The 16733-nt window shown below is 45.7% G+C and overlaps 1 protein-coding gene across 2 annotated transcripts in view; it reads right to left on the bottom strand.

Annotated features, from left to right (window-relative positions):
* Mthfd1 (methylenetetrahydrofolate dehydrogenase, cyclohydrolase and formyltetrahydrofolate synthetase 1) overlaps positions 1-16733 on the bottom strand; it is a 67504-nt gene that overhangs the window by 25642 nt on the left and 25129 nt on the right. For both annotated transcript variants that reach the window (NM_022508.2, XM_006240249.5), the window contains exons 6-15: positions 16592-16692; positions 13903-14039; positions 12834-12945; positions 7839-7966; positions 7345-7442; positions 6974-7147; positions 5602-5738; positions 3272-3318; positions 2487-2594; positions 2250-2324 (exon numbers count right to left, since the gene is read on the bottom strand). In NM_022508.2, the coding sequence (NP_071953.2) occupies positions 2250-2324; positions 2487-2594; positions 3272-3318; positions 5602-5738; positions 6974-7147; positions 7345-7442; positions 7839-7966; positions 12834-12945; positions 13903-14039; positions 16592-16692 (1117 nt within the window). The remainder of the gene's footprint in view (positions 1-2249; positions 2325-2486; positions 2595-3271; positions 3319-5601; positions 5739-6973; positions 7148-7344; positions 7443-7838; positions 7967-12833; positions 12946-13902; positions 14040-16591; positions 16693-16733) is intronic.

Below are 16733 nucleotides of genomic sequence, written 5' to 3'. Positions count from 1 at the left end.
TGCCCACGAGGAACTTCTCCTGATTAAGTTTTTGAAGTTGAGAAGACCCAGGCACCCACTGTGGGTGATAAGCTTTGAGTTGTGACTCTGCACAAGAAAAGGAAAAAGTGAGCTGAGCAAACATTCTCTGCTTCTCCACTGAGGAAACCATGTGATCAGCTGCCTCATGCTCCTCATGCTCATCTACCTGCTCATCTACCTCATCATCTAACTCCACCACGGTGGGCTCTCGATGATCACGATTCCTATAGTGAGTCAAAATCGAGTCCTCTGTCTTCAATTGCTTTTGTCTGGGTATTTTTATCATAGCATCAGGAAGAGTAACTAAGGCAGTAACCCACTTGTGACTGAGGACTCTGGGCAGACTATGAAAACTCTGTCCCTGGGCATGGTGTCACCTTCAGTTCCAGCACTTAGGAGGCAGAGGCAGAGGCAGGTGGCTCTCTGTGACTTTGAAGCCAGCCTGGTCTACATAGAGTTCCAGAACAAGCCAGGGCTATACAGTGAGACCCCCATTTCAATCACACAGACACACCCACACACCCCACCATCACTATTAACAGCAAGGAAGCAGTATGCAGGAGAGTGGCTGGGAAGGAGGGATAAGAACCTAGGGTCTAGTCTGATTCCTGTAAAGGGAACTGCAGCATCCAGAAACATCTCTTGATCGGATTTCCTTGACTGAACTGTTCCCTCTCCCTGCTGACAAAAGGTCCCTTTATAAAAGGTAAACGGGTCATCTGGTCCTCCCATGGTACCCCAGCAGGCCACGGAGCACTTGATATACCCAAAGCACAGGTGTCGGGGGAGACATAAAAACACAAGCTAAGAACATGCTTGAAAGCTGGCCAGTATATTCTCAGTGCCCACAAAAACCACAAACAAAACCCGGATACAAAAATTATTGACAGAGTTGCAAGAAGAGCAACATGTAAACAACGTATCCGGGTAAAGGGACCTCCATGCCTACTTGTGAAGCATCAACAGAGTTGTTCAGGGCAGGAGAGATGGCTTAGGCTTTGAAAACTCTTGTTGTTCTTACAGAGGACCAAGGTTCAAGTTCCAGCACCCATACGGCAGCTCACAAGTGTCTGTTAACCTCAGTTCCAGGGGTCCAGATGCCACACGCACGCGTGCGCGCGCACACACACACACACTGTTCCCTTACGTCGGTAAGAGTTACACATGAACATCCCTGTGCTGTTCCTTTATAGTTGCACTTCCCTGACCCATGACTCTGGGCAGACTAGTCTGATGTTCTATCTCACTGAGGGTACCACATAAACGGAAGCAAAGCCTATGACCTTCTGATCCTGGCTTCTTCTATAAGACAGAACGCCTTTGAGAGTCAACCAAATCACTGTGCCTATCAGCAGCCCAATCCTTTTCACTGCGCAGATGCACGGCAATTTGTCTAACCATTCATCCATTGAAGAACACTGAAGATTTTTCTCACTTTGGGGAGATTATTAATAGAGTCATTAAAACATGCATGTACAGGTTTTTGTGTGAATGCCAATTTTCATTTTCTATGTAAAAATATCAGGGGATTATTAGGCTGTGTGGTAAAAACATGTGCTTGCTGACTATAGAGCTCTGGGCAGACTATTCAGAATGTAAATGCACTTGCTTCAAAAGCCCAATGACCTGAGCTCAATTCCTCAAACCCAGGTAAAGTCAGATGTGGTGTGCACATCTATAGTCCTAGCACTCCTACACAAGATGATATTCTATATAGCAGCAGAAACCAGAGTGACTGCCACAACAAAGTGGAAATTAAGAACTGATCCCCACAACTTGTCCTCTAATCTTTATACAATGCTGTGAATCACACATGACTACACTCAATATGCATAAATATTTTAAATATATATATATTACAGAAATTCAAATAAAATAGAAGTCACTAGTACTGAGATTTTTTTTTTTATGAAGGGTAAGCATGATTAAGCTTGTTTATAGAGGACTGAACCACAAGGTGCCCCACAATGAATATGAACCCAAGATCCCAGGGATAGGGAGAGCAGGGGTGCAAACTCCAGAAGCTGCACATCTCCATGATGGCATCCTCAATCGGCACATTAGAAAGCCTCTGTCCTCTCTTAGCTGAGGACTAATTATCAGCTCTATTTACTTTAAGAGCAATCACTTATAATTCATAAAGAACTGAGGGAAACCCCTACCTTCAATCCTTGTTATCTTTAATTAAATTTCTTATTATATCAACCATCAAGCAGGCAAAAGCTTACCCGTAACCTGCGGATTTGGATGTCAGAGAACTTTCTTACTCCATTTACTGAGGGTACCAGACGATTAAAGAGAGCCTTAAAGAAAGAGAAGGAAAGAGCTTTAGATGAGGGATCATGGCACCTGCATCAGCACCCAAGGGACTAATGTTAATTCAGGTATTTCCCCCTTTCTCACACACACACACACACACACACACACACACACACACACACACACACACGCCCTCTGCTTCCTACCTTGTCTGTCTGGGTCAGCTCATGAAATATCCGAGCGTCAATAGCAGCAGCCACAAGGTTATTAGCGGCAGTGATGGCGTGGATGTCACCAGTGAGGTGGAGATTAAACTACAAAAGAGCAGAGGCCATAGCAGTCTCTAGCAGATCTGTCTGTCCAATCTGCAGTCTCCCACAACCAACCCAGTCTCTGCACTACCCCCAGGGGATGCTGGCTGAAGTACTGCTGGTGGGCAGGCTCACCAGTGGGCTTCTGTGTGCAGAGCAAATGTTTGACACCCTCGGGAGGCTGAGGGAGGACTGCCACCAGTTCAAGACCAGCCTGAACTACATAGTGAATACTGGAGAAAAAACAATGCCCAGCTAGCTATCTGTCCCTTGAAACGACTCCCAGTGAAGGAATTAGCAGTTCTCCACATAAGTGTCCAGAGAGCAGAGCATCCCCGTCACTCACCCCCGACCCCTGCCAAGGTCAGAGGCTGCACAAAGGAGGAGCATGGGGTTGTTCCCCTCTGGGTCCCTACACTGTTCCTGAGTACTCAGGGCTCTGATGCTTCTGGAGACCATGTGGCATGTGGTCCTCATTGAAAGGTAGAGCTTGAGTCCAAGTTGTTGTCTCAAGTCTATAAATAAAGATTTTTTTGTTGTTGTTGAATACATTGCTCCTGCCAGGAAGCAAGTGGAGTGCCCACTAAGCATTCTTCGGAAAAAAAAAAATCTCATCTCCGGAAGGGAAAATCTATCATACAGGGTAGGGTAGGGTTCAGTCAAATCCTGGGCTGCTTTACCTCTTCCATAGGAATGACCTGGGAATAGCCGCCTCCTGCAGCGCCACCTAGGGGACAGAGCGACAGCAGGGACTCAGGTTAACTTGCTAATTAGAATCCGAAGACCAACAAACCCATTTTCCTAACTACTAAGCAGACTGTTTGTTTACTTTCTCCAGTCACTAGGACAGATGTGAGCAGGTGTTTTCTAATTTCCTTTACTGCACTGAAACACTTGATCATGTTCATGCTGAACAGTCTCTCAATTGAAATCAGAGTGCAAATGACAGAACCATGCACACACACATACATACCTACTCATTATCTTTAGAAGCAGGCTCCCTGTGATTCCTAACACATTAAAAACCCAGATGACAGCTACATAAAGGCAAGCCCGTGTAATTCCCTACTCACAAAGTTACTCTAGCTTCCAGAAAAGGAATCTTGAAGTACACACCAAGCAGAGACACCAACTCTTCTAGAATAGAAAAACAGCTGAACCGTAAGAGTTCTGTGGCCCATGTGGTCAACAAGAAGCCGGTCAAGATGTCCACGATGCCATAGCATCAGTTAAGATAAATGTCAGCGTGAAAGAACAGGTTTCGTTTTTTGCGAGGAAGACTATGCAAGCAGGAAAATTCAAACAGGGAAAGAGAACAATGGGTTCTGGAATCAGAATAAGGGACAAGGCTCCTGGAGTCAAAGGGGTTATTACAACAAGCTCAAAGGCCGGCACAGTGGCACATAATTCCAGCACTCAGGAGGCAGAAGATAGCAAACAGGCCAACCTGAGCTACACAGTGCGGTCCAGGCTGGAAGACCTTGTCTCAAAGACAAAAGGAAGCTAACGAACAGAAGGAAGTCAGACGTGGCAGGAGGGAAGGGGTGAGCCTGCTAAAAACATTTCCATTAATTACCAGAACAAGCAGGACATGATACCTTGTTAGCAAATGAAAAGGCCGCCTCTAAGAACATATTATAATTAATAAAACCAGGTTTGATTAAAAGAGCATGTTTTGAAAACAGAAGCAAAGTGGTCTAGGAACACAGGGAGGAGTAATGGCAGGGGAGGAGAAAGGAGAAGGGATGGTCCGGGTTTGAGGTGTGCGATGTACACATGTCAAAGCAGCATGAGGCGGCATGGCACCATGTACATTGAAGACGCACAGTGGAAGCGAAGACAAACACAGAAGCATGTTTGAGTGTATCAGTGGCAGTGTGCGCCTAGCATGTGTGATGGCCTTAATTTAATCTCCACCAATGAATACAGAATAAATGCATAGTCAATAAATAACCTGAGGGAAAAAAGGGCATCGCTACAGAACCACAGTGACCGAAATTAGGAGGCTAAATCTGGTGACCCAGTGTCCTTACCTAGTCAAAAGTGTTGTATGTAGAGGCTGATGTGGTCTGAGTTATAAGGTTCTCAACCTCCCGATGCTGGGACGCTTTAATACAGTTCTTCATACTGCAGTGGCCCACAGTCATAAAATGGTTTTTGTTGCTATTTCATAACTGTAATCTTGCTACTTATGAATCATAATGTAAAGAACTGACTGCGACACAGAAGGGGTTGTGACCCACAGGTTGAGAACGGCAGGACTAGGGGCTAGGTGAGAGAGCTAAGTGGGGTAATGGTGCACACTGCCACGCCCGACAACCCAAGTTTGATCTCTCGGATCCATACAGTGGAAGGAGAGAGCAAACTCAGCAGGTTGTCTGTCTTCTGACCTCCACAGGTAGGCTGTGGCATGAACTAAGTCATTCACTCACTCCCTCACAAGCAAACTAACAGGTGAACTAACAGACTAACTAACTAACTAACTAACTAACTAACTAACTAACTAACTAACTAAATACATAAATAAATGTGTGATGGAGTCTTTAACCAAACTACCAGTGAAGTCCCACTGCTGCTATCATAAACCGGGCTGGCATCTTATGGGAGGAGAGAATGACGAAGACACAGAGTGCTCAGCACAGTTCCTAGCATTCACTAAACGAAGGCAGGCTTTTCTCATTCCAGACAGGGAGACAATCTGTGTGGCTGGACTATTTCAGTGTAAGGCTGGACCAGCAGCTATGATTTCTTTTATGTTACTGTGACAGTAGAGTGGATATTCGGGTCAAATAGAAGTCCTTTGAACTCCATTTTACACATCCGAGAATCCCTGTGTATGTCAAAGTGATAGACCAAAGTGATAATGAAAGCCTTCCTCAAACGCACTGCCATACACATGTCTGAAGGAAATGTTCCAGCTATCTAAAGGAGCTGAAGCACCCGAGGGTAAAGAATCAGTCTGGGAAGACTAAAGGAAAGGCCAGAGGCAGGTGCCTCAGGCCACAGGTACCTTTTATCCCAAAGGTGGGGCCCTGAGAAGGCTGTCGCACACACGCAAAAACATTCTGATGCAGGTGGGCGCCGAGGGCTTGCACAAGCCCGATGGTGGTTGTGCTCTTCCCTTCTCCCAGGGGTGTTGGAGTAATTCTTCAAGGAGAGAGCAAGAAACAACAGAATTAACGTGACTCAATCACTGCACGGTCTAATAATGGTCTAATCTAAATAATAAGAACAAGGGGCTGGCAAGATGGCTCAGTGGTCAAGGACACCTGCTGCACTTCAAGAGGACTGAGCTTGGGCCACCTAAGCTTGTAGCCATCTGTAACTTAGCCCCAGCGGAATCTACGAGGGGTGGGGTGCGTGTACACGTACACACCCTTGCGAGAGTGCGCACGCATACCCACACTCAAGATTAAAAAAACAAAAACAGAAAACAAAGTATCCTGAGAGACCTTGGCTGAGTCCCAATTGTAATTTTCAAAATCATTATAAATAAAAAGCAGGGTCTCCTAGATGCCTCCAGCCTCACAGCCTTACCCTGAGTTTCATCCAGAACTCACATAGAGGTGGCACGCAGGAACCAGCCCTACAAAACCACCCTCCCGCTTCCACACTTGCACCCCTGTGTACAGATATCACTTACGTACACAATAATATATACAACTGCAAAGAACGTTAGCTCTACTCACTGCAGGAAATACAACTGACGCTTGACCCTGACATCCCATGATTTTAAGTTCTTTCCCCAAAAAATTGACATAGTTTTATTTATTTATTTATTTATTTATTTATTTAGTGCATGGGGTTTTGGACTGCATGTCCACGACATGCAGTGCCTGTGGAGGCCAGAAGTGTGGGTGTCTGGGATTCAAGCAGGGAGTAAAACAGAGAAAAAGACAGGGATTCAAGCCCTAGTCTTCTGGAAAAGCAGCCTAGGCTCTTTTTTTTTTTTTCCAGAGCTGGGGACTGAACCCAGAGCCTTGCGCTTCCTAGATAAGCACTCTACCACTGAGCTAAATCCCCAGCCCCAGCCTAGGCTCTTAATCACTGAGCCATCTCTCCAGCCCTGTCCCCCACTTTATAAAAAGTCATATTTATTTGTTTTTATTTTATGTGCCAAGTGTTTTGCTTGCATGCACCTAAGTGTCCTGCATGCATGCCTGGTGCCATCAGAAGCCAGGTGAAGTCACCAGATCCCTTGGGATCCCCTCTTTAGGAGGTTGTGGGCACCCACACTTACACTCACTCACACATGCGCTCGTGTACATGATTTAAAACAACTAAAAGACTAAGCTGAAGGCTCTTCCACACATGTGCCAATGCCTCCCTGGTGATGACCCAGTAGCTAAATGTGACGCCTGCTGGCAACAGAACCTACTCACCCAGTCACCACAACGTATTTCCCATCTGGCTGATGCTTCAGGCGATCTAGTGCTGACAGTAAGACCTTGGCCTTTGTTTCTCCATACAATTCCACCTCCTCAGTGAGTAGCCCAATTTCTCGGGCCAGGTTACCGATGAGCTTGGGTTTGCAAGATCGTGATATAGCAATGTCACTTTAAAAACACAAGGATGGGTGTTAATCCTCAGTCACTGCATTTAATTAACCCCACACGAGTAACTCGAGTAACTCGCGTTGTCCTCCCCACCCACAATCAACGACGCTGTCAGGAGAGGCACATAAGGTTCCATTGTACCTAGCAGTTAACCCCGACTGGCCACCAAGTTCTAACCAAGAACATTTCACTCCTACCTTGGTACAGGCGTCTTGAGGTTCAGCTTGTTATACTGAATTGTCCACTTCCCTGGCTTAAATTTCTTCAGGAAGCGCTGTGCGCTCTCTACTGTGCTCTGGACAGAGTGCGAGGAATGAATGGAGAAAGAAGCCGTGAGTAGTTTAACTTCACATGTCAGGTCTAAGCCCCAGGTCATGCCAGTTCAGTCTAACTGAATCAGTTCACAACCCCCCTTGTAAATCACCTCAGCTAGAAGGGATTGGGGAGTCCGTGCTGAGGCTCTGTCTCGCCCACACCAGCAGGTGTCTAGCCAGCTAGCATGTTTGTGCCTCAGTTCTAGATTCCAGAGGTCTTAAGAAGTCCTCTATCAATGGGAGGGACCCCATTGCTTTGTTCTCTCCTCCCTTTTTCCTTTAATAGACTCCTATCCAAGTCTGATTTCTGAGTGGGTCTTAGTGGTGTCTTTGGGTAGAAAAGTCTTTAGAACAATCCAGAACCTTCTACGCCATACCTGCATCAGCATTGCCACGGTCATGGGCCCCACGCCACCGGGGACAGGCGTGATAAAGCTCGCCTTCTCCTTGGCCTCGTCATATGCTACGTCACCCACAACTTTCCTTCCATTTGGTTTTGTATCATCTGGTTGAGGAGGGGAGAAACCAAAGTAGAGGCTGAGAGCCACAATAACGTAATTATCTCCACCTTTAGTAAATGATTATGAGTTTGGCTCCCCGTCTGCAAAAAGATCTATGTAAAACATAAGCAGGTATTAGTCCCATAAGGCTTGAGTGTGTACTCTGGACATGCCTTAGGTACAGTTCTGTGTAGAGCACTGGTCCAGCACAGGGTGGGCCCTGGATTCTATCCTGAACCCCAGTGCTAGATAGATGGCAGGTGCTCCCCATTTTCTAGGGAGAAGATTACCTGAAAAACCTGATGAGAAGTGTAAGTGGCAAGAAAAGAAAATTAAAATAATTTAATAAATAAATAAAATAAATACTTATAAAAAGGGGGCTTTTCAGATCCCAGAGAATCCTTTTATAGTTCCTCTAGTGATAAATAAGATATGTTTCTTATTCTTAAAATGCACGACCTTTTAAAATGTTAATTTGCCAAGGCCTACAAAGGAATTTTTTTTAGGTACACAAAGCTCCAGCTATGTCACAGCTGCCAGATACGTTTCTACAGCAACTGTCAGCAGCCACTGAGCTGCGGGCAGGAGCCGGAGGAACAATTCAACATCCCCTTCCAAAGACTGAGCAGTTACCTAAATGCTTGCTCAAGGCAAAGAATATAATTACACTTCCCTTAAAAGGACCAGAAGCACAAATCTCTCCAGCGAAGAATAGCTATTCAAGGGAAAAAACTCAGAGATGCACCACCGCTCACAGAAAGAACATCCTACACCCTGCTCTGGTGCACTTCCGGGGGGATGCTGGGGGACAGGCCTAGGCCTTGAAGCATTAAAGTTCCCAGGGAGGATCTGGTAGAATCTTAGGCACATTTCCAGTTCTCTTTGAGCATGTTGCTATGTTGGGAGAGAAAATTTTCAGATGTAGCCAAAAAATAAAACAATCACAAAACAAGAAACTTCTGTCTCTAGGATGAGCCCATTCACTGTAACTGTCCTCCACCCTTTGAGGCTCCCCACTGACCTCCAAAAATGCAAAGGCCTAAACACACTGACTACTGAAGAGGTTAAAGCAGCACACCATGGCAGGGAAGAGTCTCCTCATAGTTCTTCCCAAAGCCATTTCCAAATGCAGGAGGAGGTAGAAAGCAAAGGCTGGGCCATATAAGCCTCCCAAGCTCGGTGAGATCCGCAGAGTGCATTAGACGCTGGCTGCGCCTGTCCAACATTCCTAGGCTGAGGGGTTGATAGGGAAAATCACCAGGAAACCAGTGGGTCAGCTAGTCTTGGGGGTTAAAGGATGGTGGAAATGAAACTAACTCAACAAGGCAGAGGGAGGTAAGAACCAATCCCAAAAAGTTATTGTGACTTCTGCACATGCCCAGTAACATGCACACGCTGACTAAACACTAGGAGGGTTGACTTAATTCGATGCTGAAGAAGGGACAAGAGCCTCACCGATAGTGTGTGGTTGGTAGGAAAGTGACAACTTATCAGCAGTTATCTGGTCCTAGCTCTCCACTTTCACTTTCAAGGAAAATTTCCAAACATAAAGCTCAAGTTTGGCTGGAGTCTGGCTCTGAAATTCAGTCTGGACACTACTAACTATAGAGGCCGGTACAGAAGCTCTTAGACTGTGAGTGGGGATGGTGCGGTGGGAAATCTGCCCCTTCTAATAAAGCATTAATTAGCACCTCTCCAAGTTATCTTTACTGGCCCAGCAGGAAGTCACAGTCCCAGCTCCAGCCAGCCAATATTTTCCTCGATCCACTTGATTCCTGAAAAATATTCTTTTGAGGCGACTGGAGATGTGGCTTAGTGGGAGAGTGTTTGCCCAGAATCGACTCCCCAACACTGCAAATCGAAACTTAAAAACTGGAAAAATGTATGCCTTAATACATTCTTAACCTGTAAAGTGATTCATTCCTTTTATCCTTGGGTGGCAATTTATCTATCTATCTATCTATCTATCTATCTATCTATCTATCTATCTATCTACCTACCTACCTACCTACCTACCTATCTACCTATCTATCTCTATTAATTTTTGTTTTTTCAGGACAGTTTCTCTGTAGCCCTGGCTGTCCTGGAACTCACTCTGAAGACCAAGCTGGGCTTCAACTCATGGGGATCCTCCTGCCTCTGCCTCCTGAGTGCTGGGATTAAAGGTGGTGCTACCACCCCCAGGCTCAACTTTTAAGATAAAACTCAAGAGTCTCATGCTTGCTAAACTGTTCTCTACCACCGATACTCAACTCTTGGTTCAACAATTTAAAAAATATGAACCAAGAAGTGGACTAGATTGCTTCATCAAACGAAGATATTCAAAGATCAGTCTGTAAGTCTTGAGGCGTACTGGCCTGTAATAATGACTCCACCATTCCCAGGGAACTACACACTTCAGCCTTATTACTATTTATGTGTACACGGGCATCAAAACATTGATGACCACCTATACTGTTATAATAGCTACATAAGAAATCAATGTTTAATGCCAAAGTTTCAGGCATATCTACGGAATTCTAGATTCTGACCCAGTTTCTTTTTTTAAATCTCAAACAAATCTTTCCCTTCCTGAAGTAATAAGGATAGGATCCAGGGTGAGGCTCAGCTCGGCAGCTCTTGCCAAAGAACTTGGCATTTCGTATTTGTCTTGTGTCCTGTGCTCTTCTGGCTCCGAGGTCTGCTTTGGGGAGACTGAGCTGCACCCTCAGACCATGTTTTCCTCTTTTCTCTGTCTCGCTATTTAAAATGCCCATAGTAGTAGAGATGTGGGGACGTAAGCGGACTGATTAGATGTCGCACTGCAAGTATTCACAGTGGGGAGATGCAGGGAAGCAACGTCTTCCGCACCTGGTAGATAATTACACGCAGCAAATGAATGATCAATTATGAACTACTGTCTTAAAAGCGAGGCCGAGTGGGAGGGAGGTTAGAAACTTGACAGTGACGAATGCTCCTGGCAGCTCAGTGTCTGCATTTTAAACTTCTGAGGGGAGGGGAGAGAAAAAGATCCTTGCTGTATGTAACTGCCTCAACCCCACAGGTCTGAGTGCTAGTGTCAGGAGGCAGGATGCCAGCCCAGGCAGCGCAGACCACCAAGGAGCTCCCCAGGCAGACTGCAGAGCCAGAAGAGCACAAGACACAAGACACCCCCAAAATGTGTGTGAGTCCTGTAGGATTGGAGTGAGGAGAACAAGGATTTTCAGACGTCAAAGATCATCCCTGGATGAAAGAAAAATCAGATATGATTTAGGAAGAGCTGACACGGAGGAGAGGAACTGAAGAAGTTATCTGAAGTGAAATGCAGAGAACAGTTACAGAACTGCTGCTGTGGTTCAAAGGGAGAGGACTTGCATACCAGGCACAAGTTCCTGGGTTTGATTCCCACAACCAAAGATGAATGAATGAATGTACAGACTGATGAGTGAGTAAATGAATGAATGAATAGATGGAGTCCATAACCAGACCATACACGGGCTCAAAGCCCAAGGTCTGCCATACTGCTCAGTGCATATAAGTAGTGCATATATATATAAAATATGCATGTAGAAATAGTAACTATACATATTATAGTTACTATATATACTATATATAAAACTATATTTAGTAACTCTAAATCTATAGTTATATCTAGTTATATATATATATGTATATAAATATATAGTGACTGTATAGTTATACATATATAAGTATGTATTATATATAGCTATATATGGCTATATATACTTACTATATATTTATACATATATATACATACACACACATATATGGTTGTTTCTACATTTATTTATTTTTTTTTTTTTTTGGTTCTTTTTTTTCGGAGCTGGGGACCGAACCCAGGGCCTTGCGCTTCCTAGGTAAGCGCTCTACCACTGAGCTAAATCCCCAGCCCCCTGTTTCTACATTTATATACATGTGTGTATGTGTGTGTGTGTGTGTGTGTGTGTGTGTGTATGTATGTATATATGTAGATATTCCTGAACTGTTCTTAGCCATTTTTTTTGAGAGAACAGCCTGCCACATAGAAGATGCATAGGAGATGGTTCAGTGGATAAAACACTTGTCATCAAATTTAATGGCATAAGTTCAAATCTTATAAGCGAAGGTTACCAGGCAACTAACAGGCAACGTAGTATAGTTAACATGGATACTGGGGACAAAAGGGTGGCTCCTGTCTCAAGTGGGAAGAAGTGGGACAGAGAAGGACAGCACAAGACTTCTCAAGCCAATCTGGGTGGCAAACAATTTAAAATTCATTGGCTGTCCGGGTGTGTTGGCGCACACCTTTACTCTTAGCGTCATAGAGGGAGAGGCAGGCAGATCTCTGGGAGGTCAGGTCTAGCCTGGTCTATATATATATAATGAGTTCCAAGCCAGCCAGGACTACAGAGCGAGACCCTGACTCAAAATTAAAGAAACAACTTCACTGACAATTTAGGAGCTCTCCATTTAATATTTAATATTAGCTGACCTTGAGTAACTTAAACCAGAGAAAGCAAGATCACAGGCAAGGAAAACCTGTCACTAAGTCTGTCTAGTTAGAATACAGGGTGACAGGCACATGAAGGCAGGACAGAAGCCAGGTGAGGTCTTACACACCTGTAACCTTGCACTCAGGAGGCTGGCACAGGACAGTCATGAATTCAAGGTCAGGCTTGGCTACCCGAAGAGATCTTGTCCCAAACAAACAAGCAAGCAATAGACATCTGTCCCCTCGTCCACTCTCTCTGGACTAAGCCAACTGAGGATTAGCACAGAGCAGTGGGGAGCCCGCAGAAGACAGCTACCTCTCACCTACTCACAGCCAGGCTCACTAAGCCTTGCGACTTGATATAAAATGAGGGTTGCGGTTCTCTGCCCAGCACCACTCACCTGGAACATAATTGATCCCACAGTCTATGACCACAGCTCCAGGCTTGATCCACTCCCCTTTCACCATCTCAGGCTGTCCTGTTGCAACCACCAGAATGTCTCCTTTATTTACCTAGGGAGAGGGAGGGATCCAGAATTAAATTAATAATCAAAACACACACACACACACACACACACACACACACACAGAGAGAGAGAGAGAGAGAGAGAGAGAGAGAGAGAGAGAGAGAGAGAGAGAGAGAAAGGAAAATCATGAGTCGTGGTATTACCTTTTTAGTTATCAACACTTTCAGGGACACTGGGTAAGGTTTCAAATGCAAACCACAGAGTTCCTGCTGGCCCAATCTCACACTGTGCTCAATCCTATACAAGCCAGAAGCCCCCTTTCCCTAGGTGTTTTTCCTAACAGGAAAGACAATGAGAGCCAGTGAGGGCTGGAGGGAGCAGAGGTTTGGAGCCTCAGACTCAGGACAACACTCATGGTGATGTAACCCTCCTTTAAGGAATGCAATTGCTACCACCGTAATCACGGGACAATTTGAGTATATTAAAAAGGGGGTGCCAGGCTTCCATTTTGTTCTCTAATCACACATAAAACTACACTGCCCACGGGGACACAGCCATATGAACATTTTTGGACTCAGAAACCCAACATAAGGATCTGGAGCTTACTGCTGCTGGAGCCAAGAATGTAACTCAGTGGTAAAATACTGCCTACTCTCAGGGGTTCAACCCCAACCTAACAATAATAAAATAACTGAGAACAGCTAAAGATGCCCACGGTTCAGCCTCTTCTGGAGTACCTCCATCCCCAAGGCCAGCAACATGCCCAGGAGATCTGAGCATGGCACCAGTACACTGACGGCACTGCTAAACCCTGCCTGTCACCGGGCACGCTGGTGTAGAAGTCAGAAACATCTGGATAAATGGCGACATGCTTGTGATTTGAATTTGTTCCTTCCTCTTGGAAAATGAGACATGAAGTGCAGCATAGTTACTGGGGTGAAGAGAGACAATGTACGCACACGTGCACGCAGGCTGGATGTCCACACTACTCTGCACCTCCTACCTCCTTGTCCAGATCGGCAGTCTTGGAGTGGCAGGTGGTCACCGTGGCATTGTTCCACAGAAGCAGGTCGTGCATGGGTGCACCAACTATTTTACTTCGCCCGACCACCACGGCGTGCCTTCCTGCAATCTGCACTCCTGGAAGAGAAGCCAGCACACATTCGAGAGGGAGAAGCAGCGGCCCTCCTCCACACGCCCCCCGGATAGAACACAGAACAAAGTGCATAGAAGCAGGTTCTGGGTGCCAAACTGAAACCTTCCTAAGAAGGCTCCTTCGACAACCACAGTATCAGCACCAGCTTCAGACTGGGACTTGGGCGCCATCCTTCCTGCAGTAGGGTTTGGAGATCTGCTTAGGCCAAGATCTGTTCATTGAGTCATAAGAGAGTGGGAAGAAATCCTACACTCAAAAAAGAAACCTCAACACACAGCTAACAGCCATATGGAAGTAGCTATCAGATTAAACCACACGGGCAAAACAGTCGTGAAAACTACAGCGTGCAGAACAGGGTCAGAGCAAAGGAGGAAATTAGATTAGTATCAGTAAGACTTTCCAAATTCAGTGAATTTATTCATACAGTTTCTTATCCAAAGTTCTGTCTGGCTTAGGGCCTGAACCACAGGTTATATCTGTGGGGGAGTGAGAGCAGACGGCAAGAGGCCGGAGAACTTTTCGCTGACTCAGCAGCTGTACTCCTGGCACTGTGACAACATCCCCCACCTCACCCCAGTGCTGAGTGCAGGAGACCAAACTCAAGGCCTCACACAGGACAGGCCAGGGCTCTTCCACTGAACTACCCCAAGGCTTGTGCTTCTTTGAGACACTAGGTTGCCTGGATTGGCCCTGAGTATTCTCTCTAGAGCATAGGCAGGCCTTGATGTGCTTTTTAGAACTGAAACCTGCATCCCACAGAGGTGACCCGAGCTCTCCCTCATCCCCTGGCCTGTGAGATGCAGTCTGTGACTGTCTAGCATGAGACGAGAGCAGGGAGGGAGCGGCATGGGGTTATCGTGAGGGAGGGGCCTGAAGTGCGCTTCCCACATAGAAGGAAGCAGAGTGCTCTGAAATACTCTGCCTGGCCACTCTACCCCCCACCCCCGGCAAGGCTGAAAAATTAGAAACCCTCGCTCGATATTTAAACCATACTTCTTGAAACTTCATCAGACCAGCACTTAGAGAATGCTAACATCATGACTATACAAGAATTGAAGTCCTCGTAGTTGGAACCAATTAACAAGTATGATGCTGGGTTGAATGAATGGGTCAACTATTGAACTACTGTCTAACATGCTGGAGCCCCTGGCTTTCACTCTCTGCACTGCAAATCAAGCAATCAATCAATGACACTACTATACAAATTAGGACTCAGCAAAGATTTGAGCTACCTTAGGGCAACATTGGTTTGTGAGACATCAGGAAGCCACAGGTGTTAGTAGCTCAGGGGATTCTTTTCTATAAAGCTGTAATTAACATTGGCTAAACATACTGAAGAATATAAATTGTAGCTCTGAGCTTTCACAGCCGGACCAAGGCTTCCGGCTTGACCCTTTGCTGGCCAACCACAGACAACTTTCGTTACTAATGCTGGCCAAATGCCTCACTTGAAACTTCTGACCTACTTCTTTCTAACAGGATTCATTTCTTTGGAAAAAATAAACTCTGCTAAAAGCATGCATAAGGAAACTAAAATATGAAGGTACTAGCTAGGCAATGAAGTAACGTGGGGTGAATGTTCAGGAGATCCATTCCAGCCATCTGTCTAGTGTTGGAACCACAGTTGACTTGGGGCTGCTTCCAGGGACAGGAGCCCACATCTTTGCTCACTTTATACTGTTGGAGTTCTTACCGCCATTTAGGATTCCTAATCCACCCTAACCTACCCTAACCCACCCCACTCTACCACACACACACACACACACACACACACACACACACACACACACACACACACACACGAAATAAACTGCTTTGAATGCACATAACCCTGGGTTCAAATCTCGGTTCTTTTATCTCTTGGCAAAACTCTCTCTGGTCTTTTGTTTGCTTATTCTTGCTTTCAGTGCAGGGGGCTGAATCCTTGGGTTTTTTAAAGATCTATTTATTTATTATACATGAGTACACTGTCACTGTCTTCAGATACACCAGAAGAGGTCATCAGATCCCATTACAGATGGTTGTGAGCCACCATGCAGTTGCTGGGGATTGAACTCAGGACCTCTAGAAAAGCAGTTAGTGCTCTTAATCACTGAGCCATCTCTCCAGCCTTGAATCCTTGGTTTTGAGGCAAGTTGTCTTGAAGCAACAGGAAGGCACAGCTTCCTAAGAAAGAGCCTTCTAGGGGTTGGGGATTTAGCTCAGTGGTAGAGCGCTTGCCTAGGAAGCGCAAGGCCCTGGGTTCGGTCCCCAGCCCCGAAAAAAAGAACCAAAAAAAAAAAAAAAAAAAGAAAGAGCCTTCTAGATATTCAGTAATACAGAGGAAGTGGGTCATAGTCAAATGGACCTGATTCACAAAGATGCTCAGGAAAATGCCCCGTTTTCTCCTCAGCCCTGTGGAGTATGTATGCTGTGGTTTAACAGCTGAGGAGACAGGCTCAGAGCCAGTGTACTTGTAAAAAACACCCGCAACCCCAGTGTTTGGAAGGCAGAGGCAAGTCCTCGCAGTTCTCCTGCTGGTTTCCCTCATTCTTACCTGTCTCTTTGATGAGTTCCAAGCATCCTTTGGGTGTGCACGGAATGAAGCAGTCCTTTAGATCACCTCTGGCAAGCTTCCCGGCATTGATGCTCGTCAACCTAAAACAGTCAAATAAGGAGGAAGGAACGCTCGGAGCCCC

Source organism: Rattus norvegicus, chromosome 6 (assembly GCF_036323735.1).
Source record: "Rattus norvegicus strain BN/NHsdMcwi chromosome 6, GRCr8, whole genome shotgun sequence".
NCBI classification, from domain to species: Eukaryota; Metazoa; Chordata; class Mammalia; order Rodentia; family Muridae; genus Rattus; species Rattus norvegicus.
The sequence above is the reverse complement of the archived record's forward strand: the minus strand, read 5'-3'. Positions and strand labels throughout refer to the sequence as shown.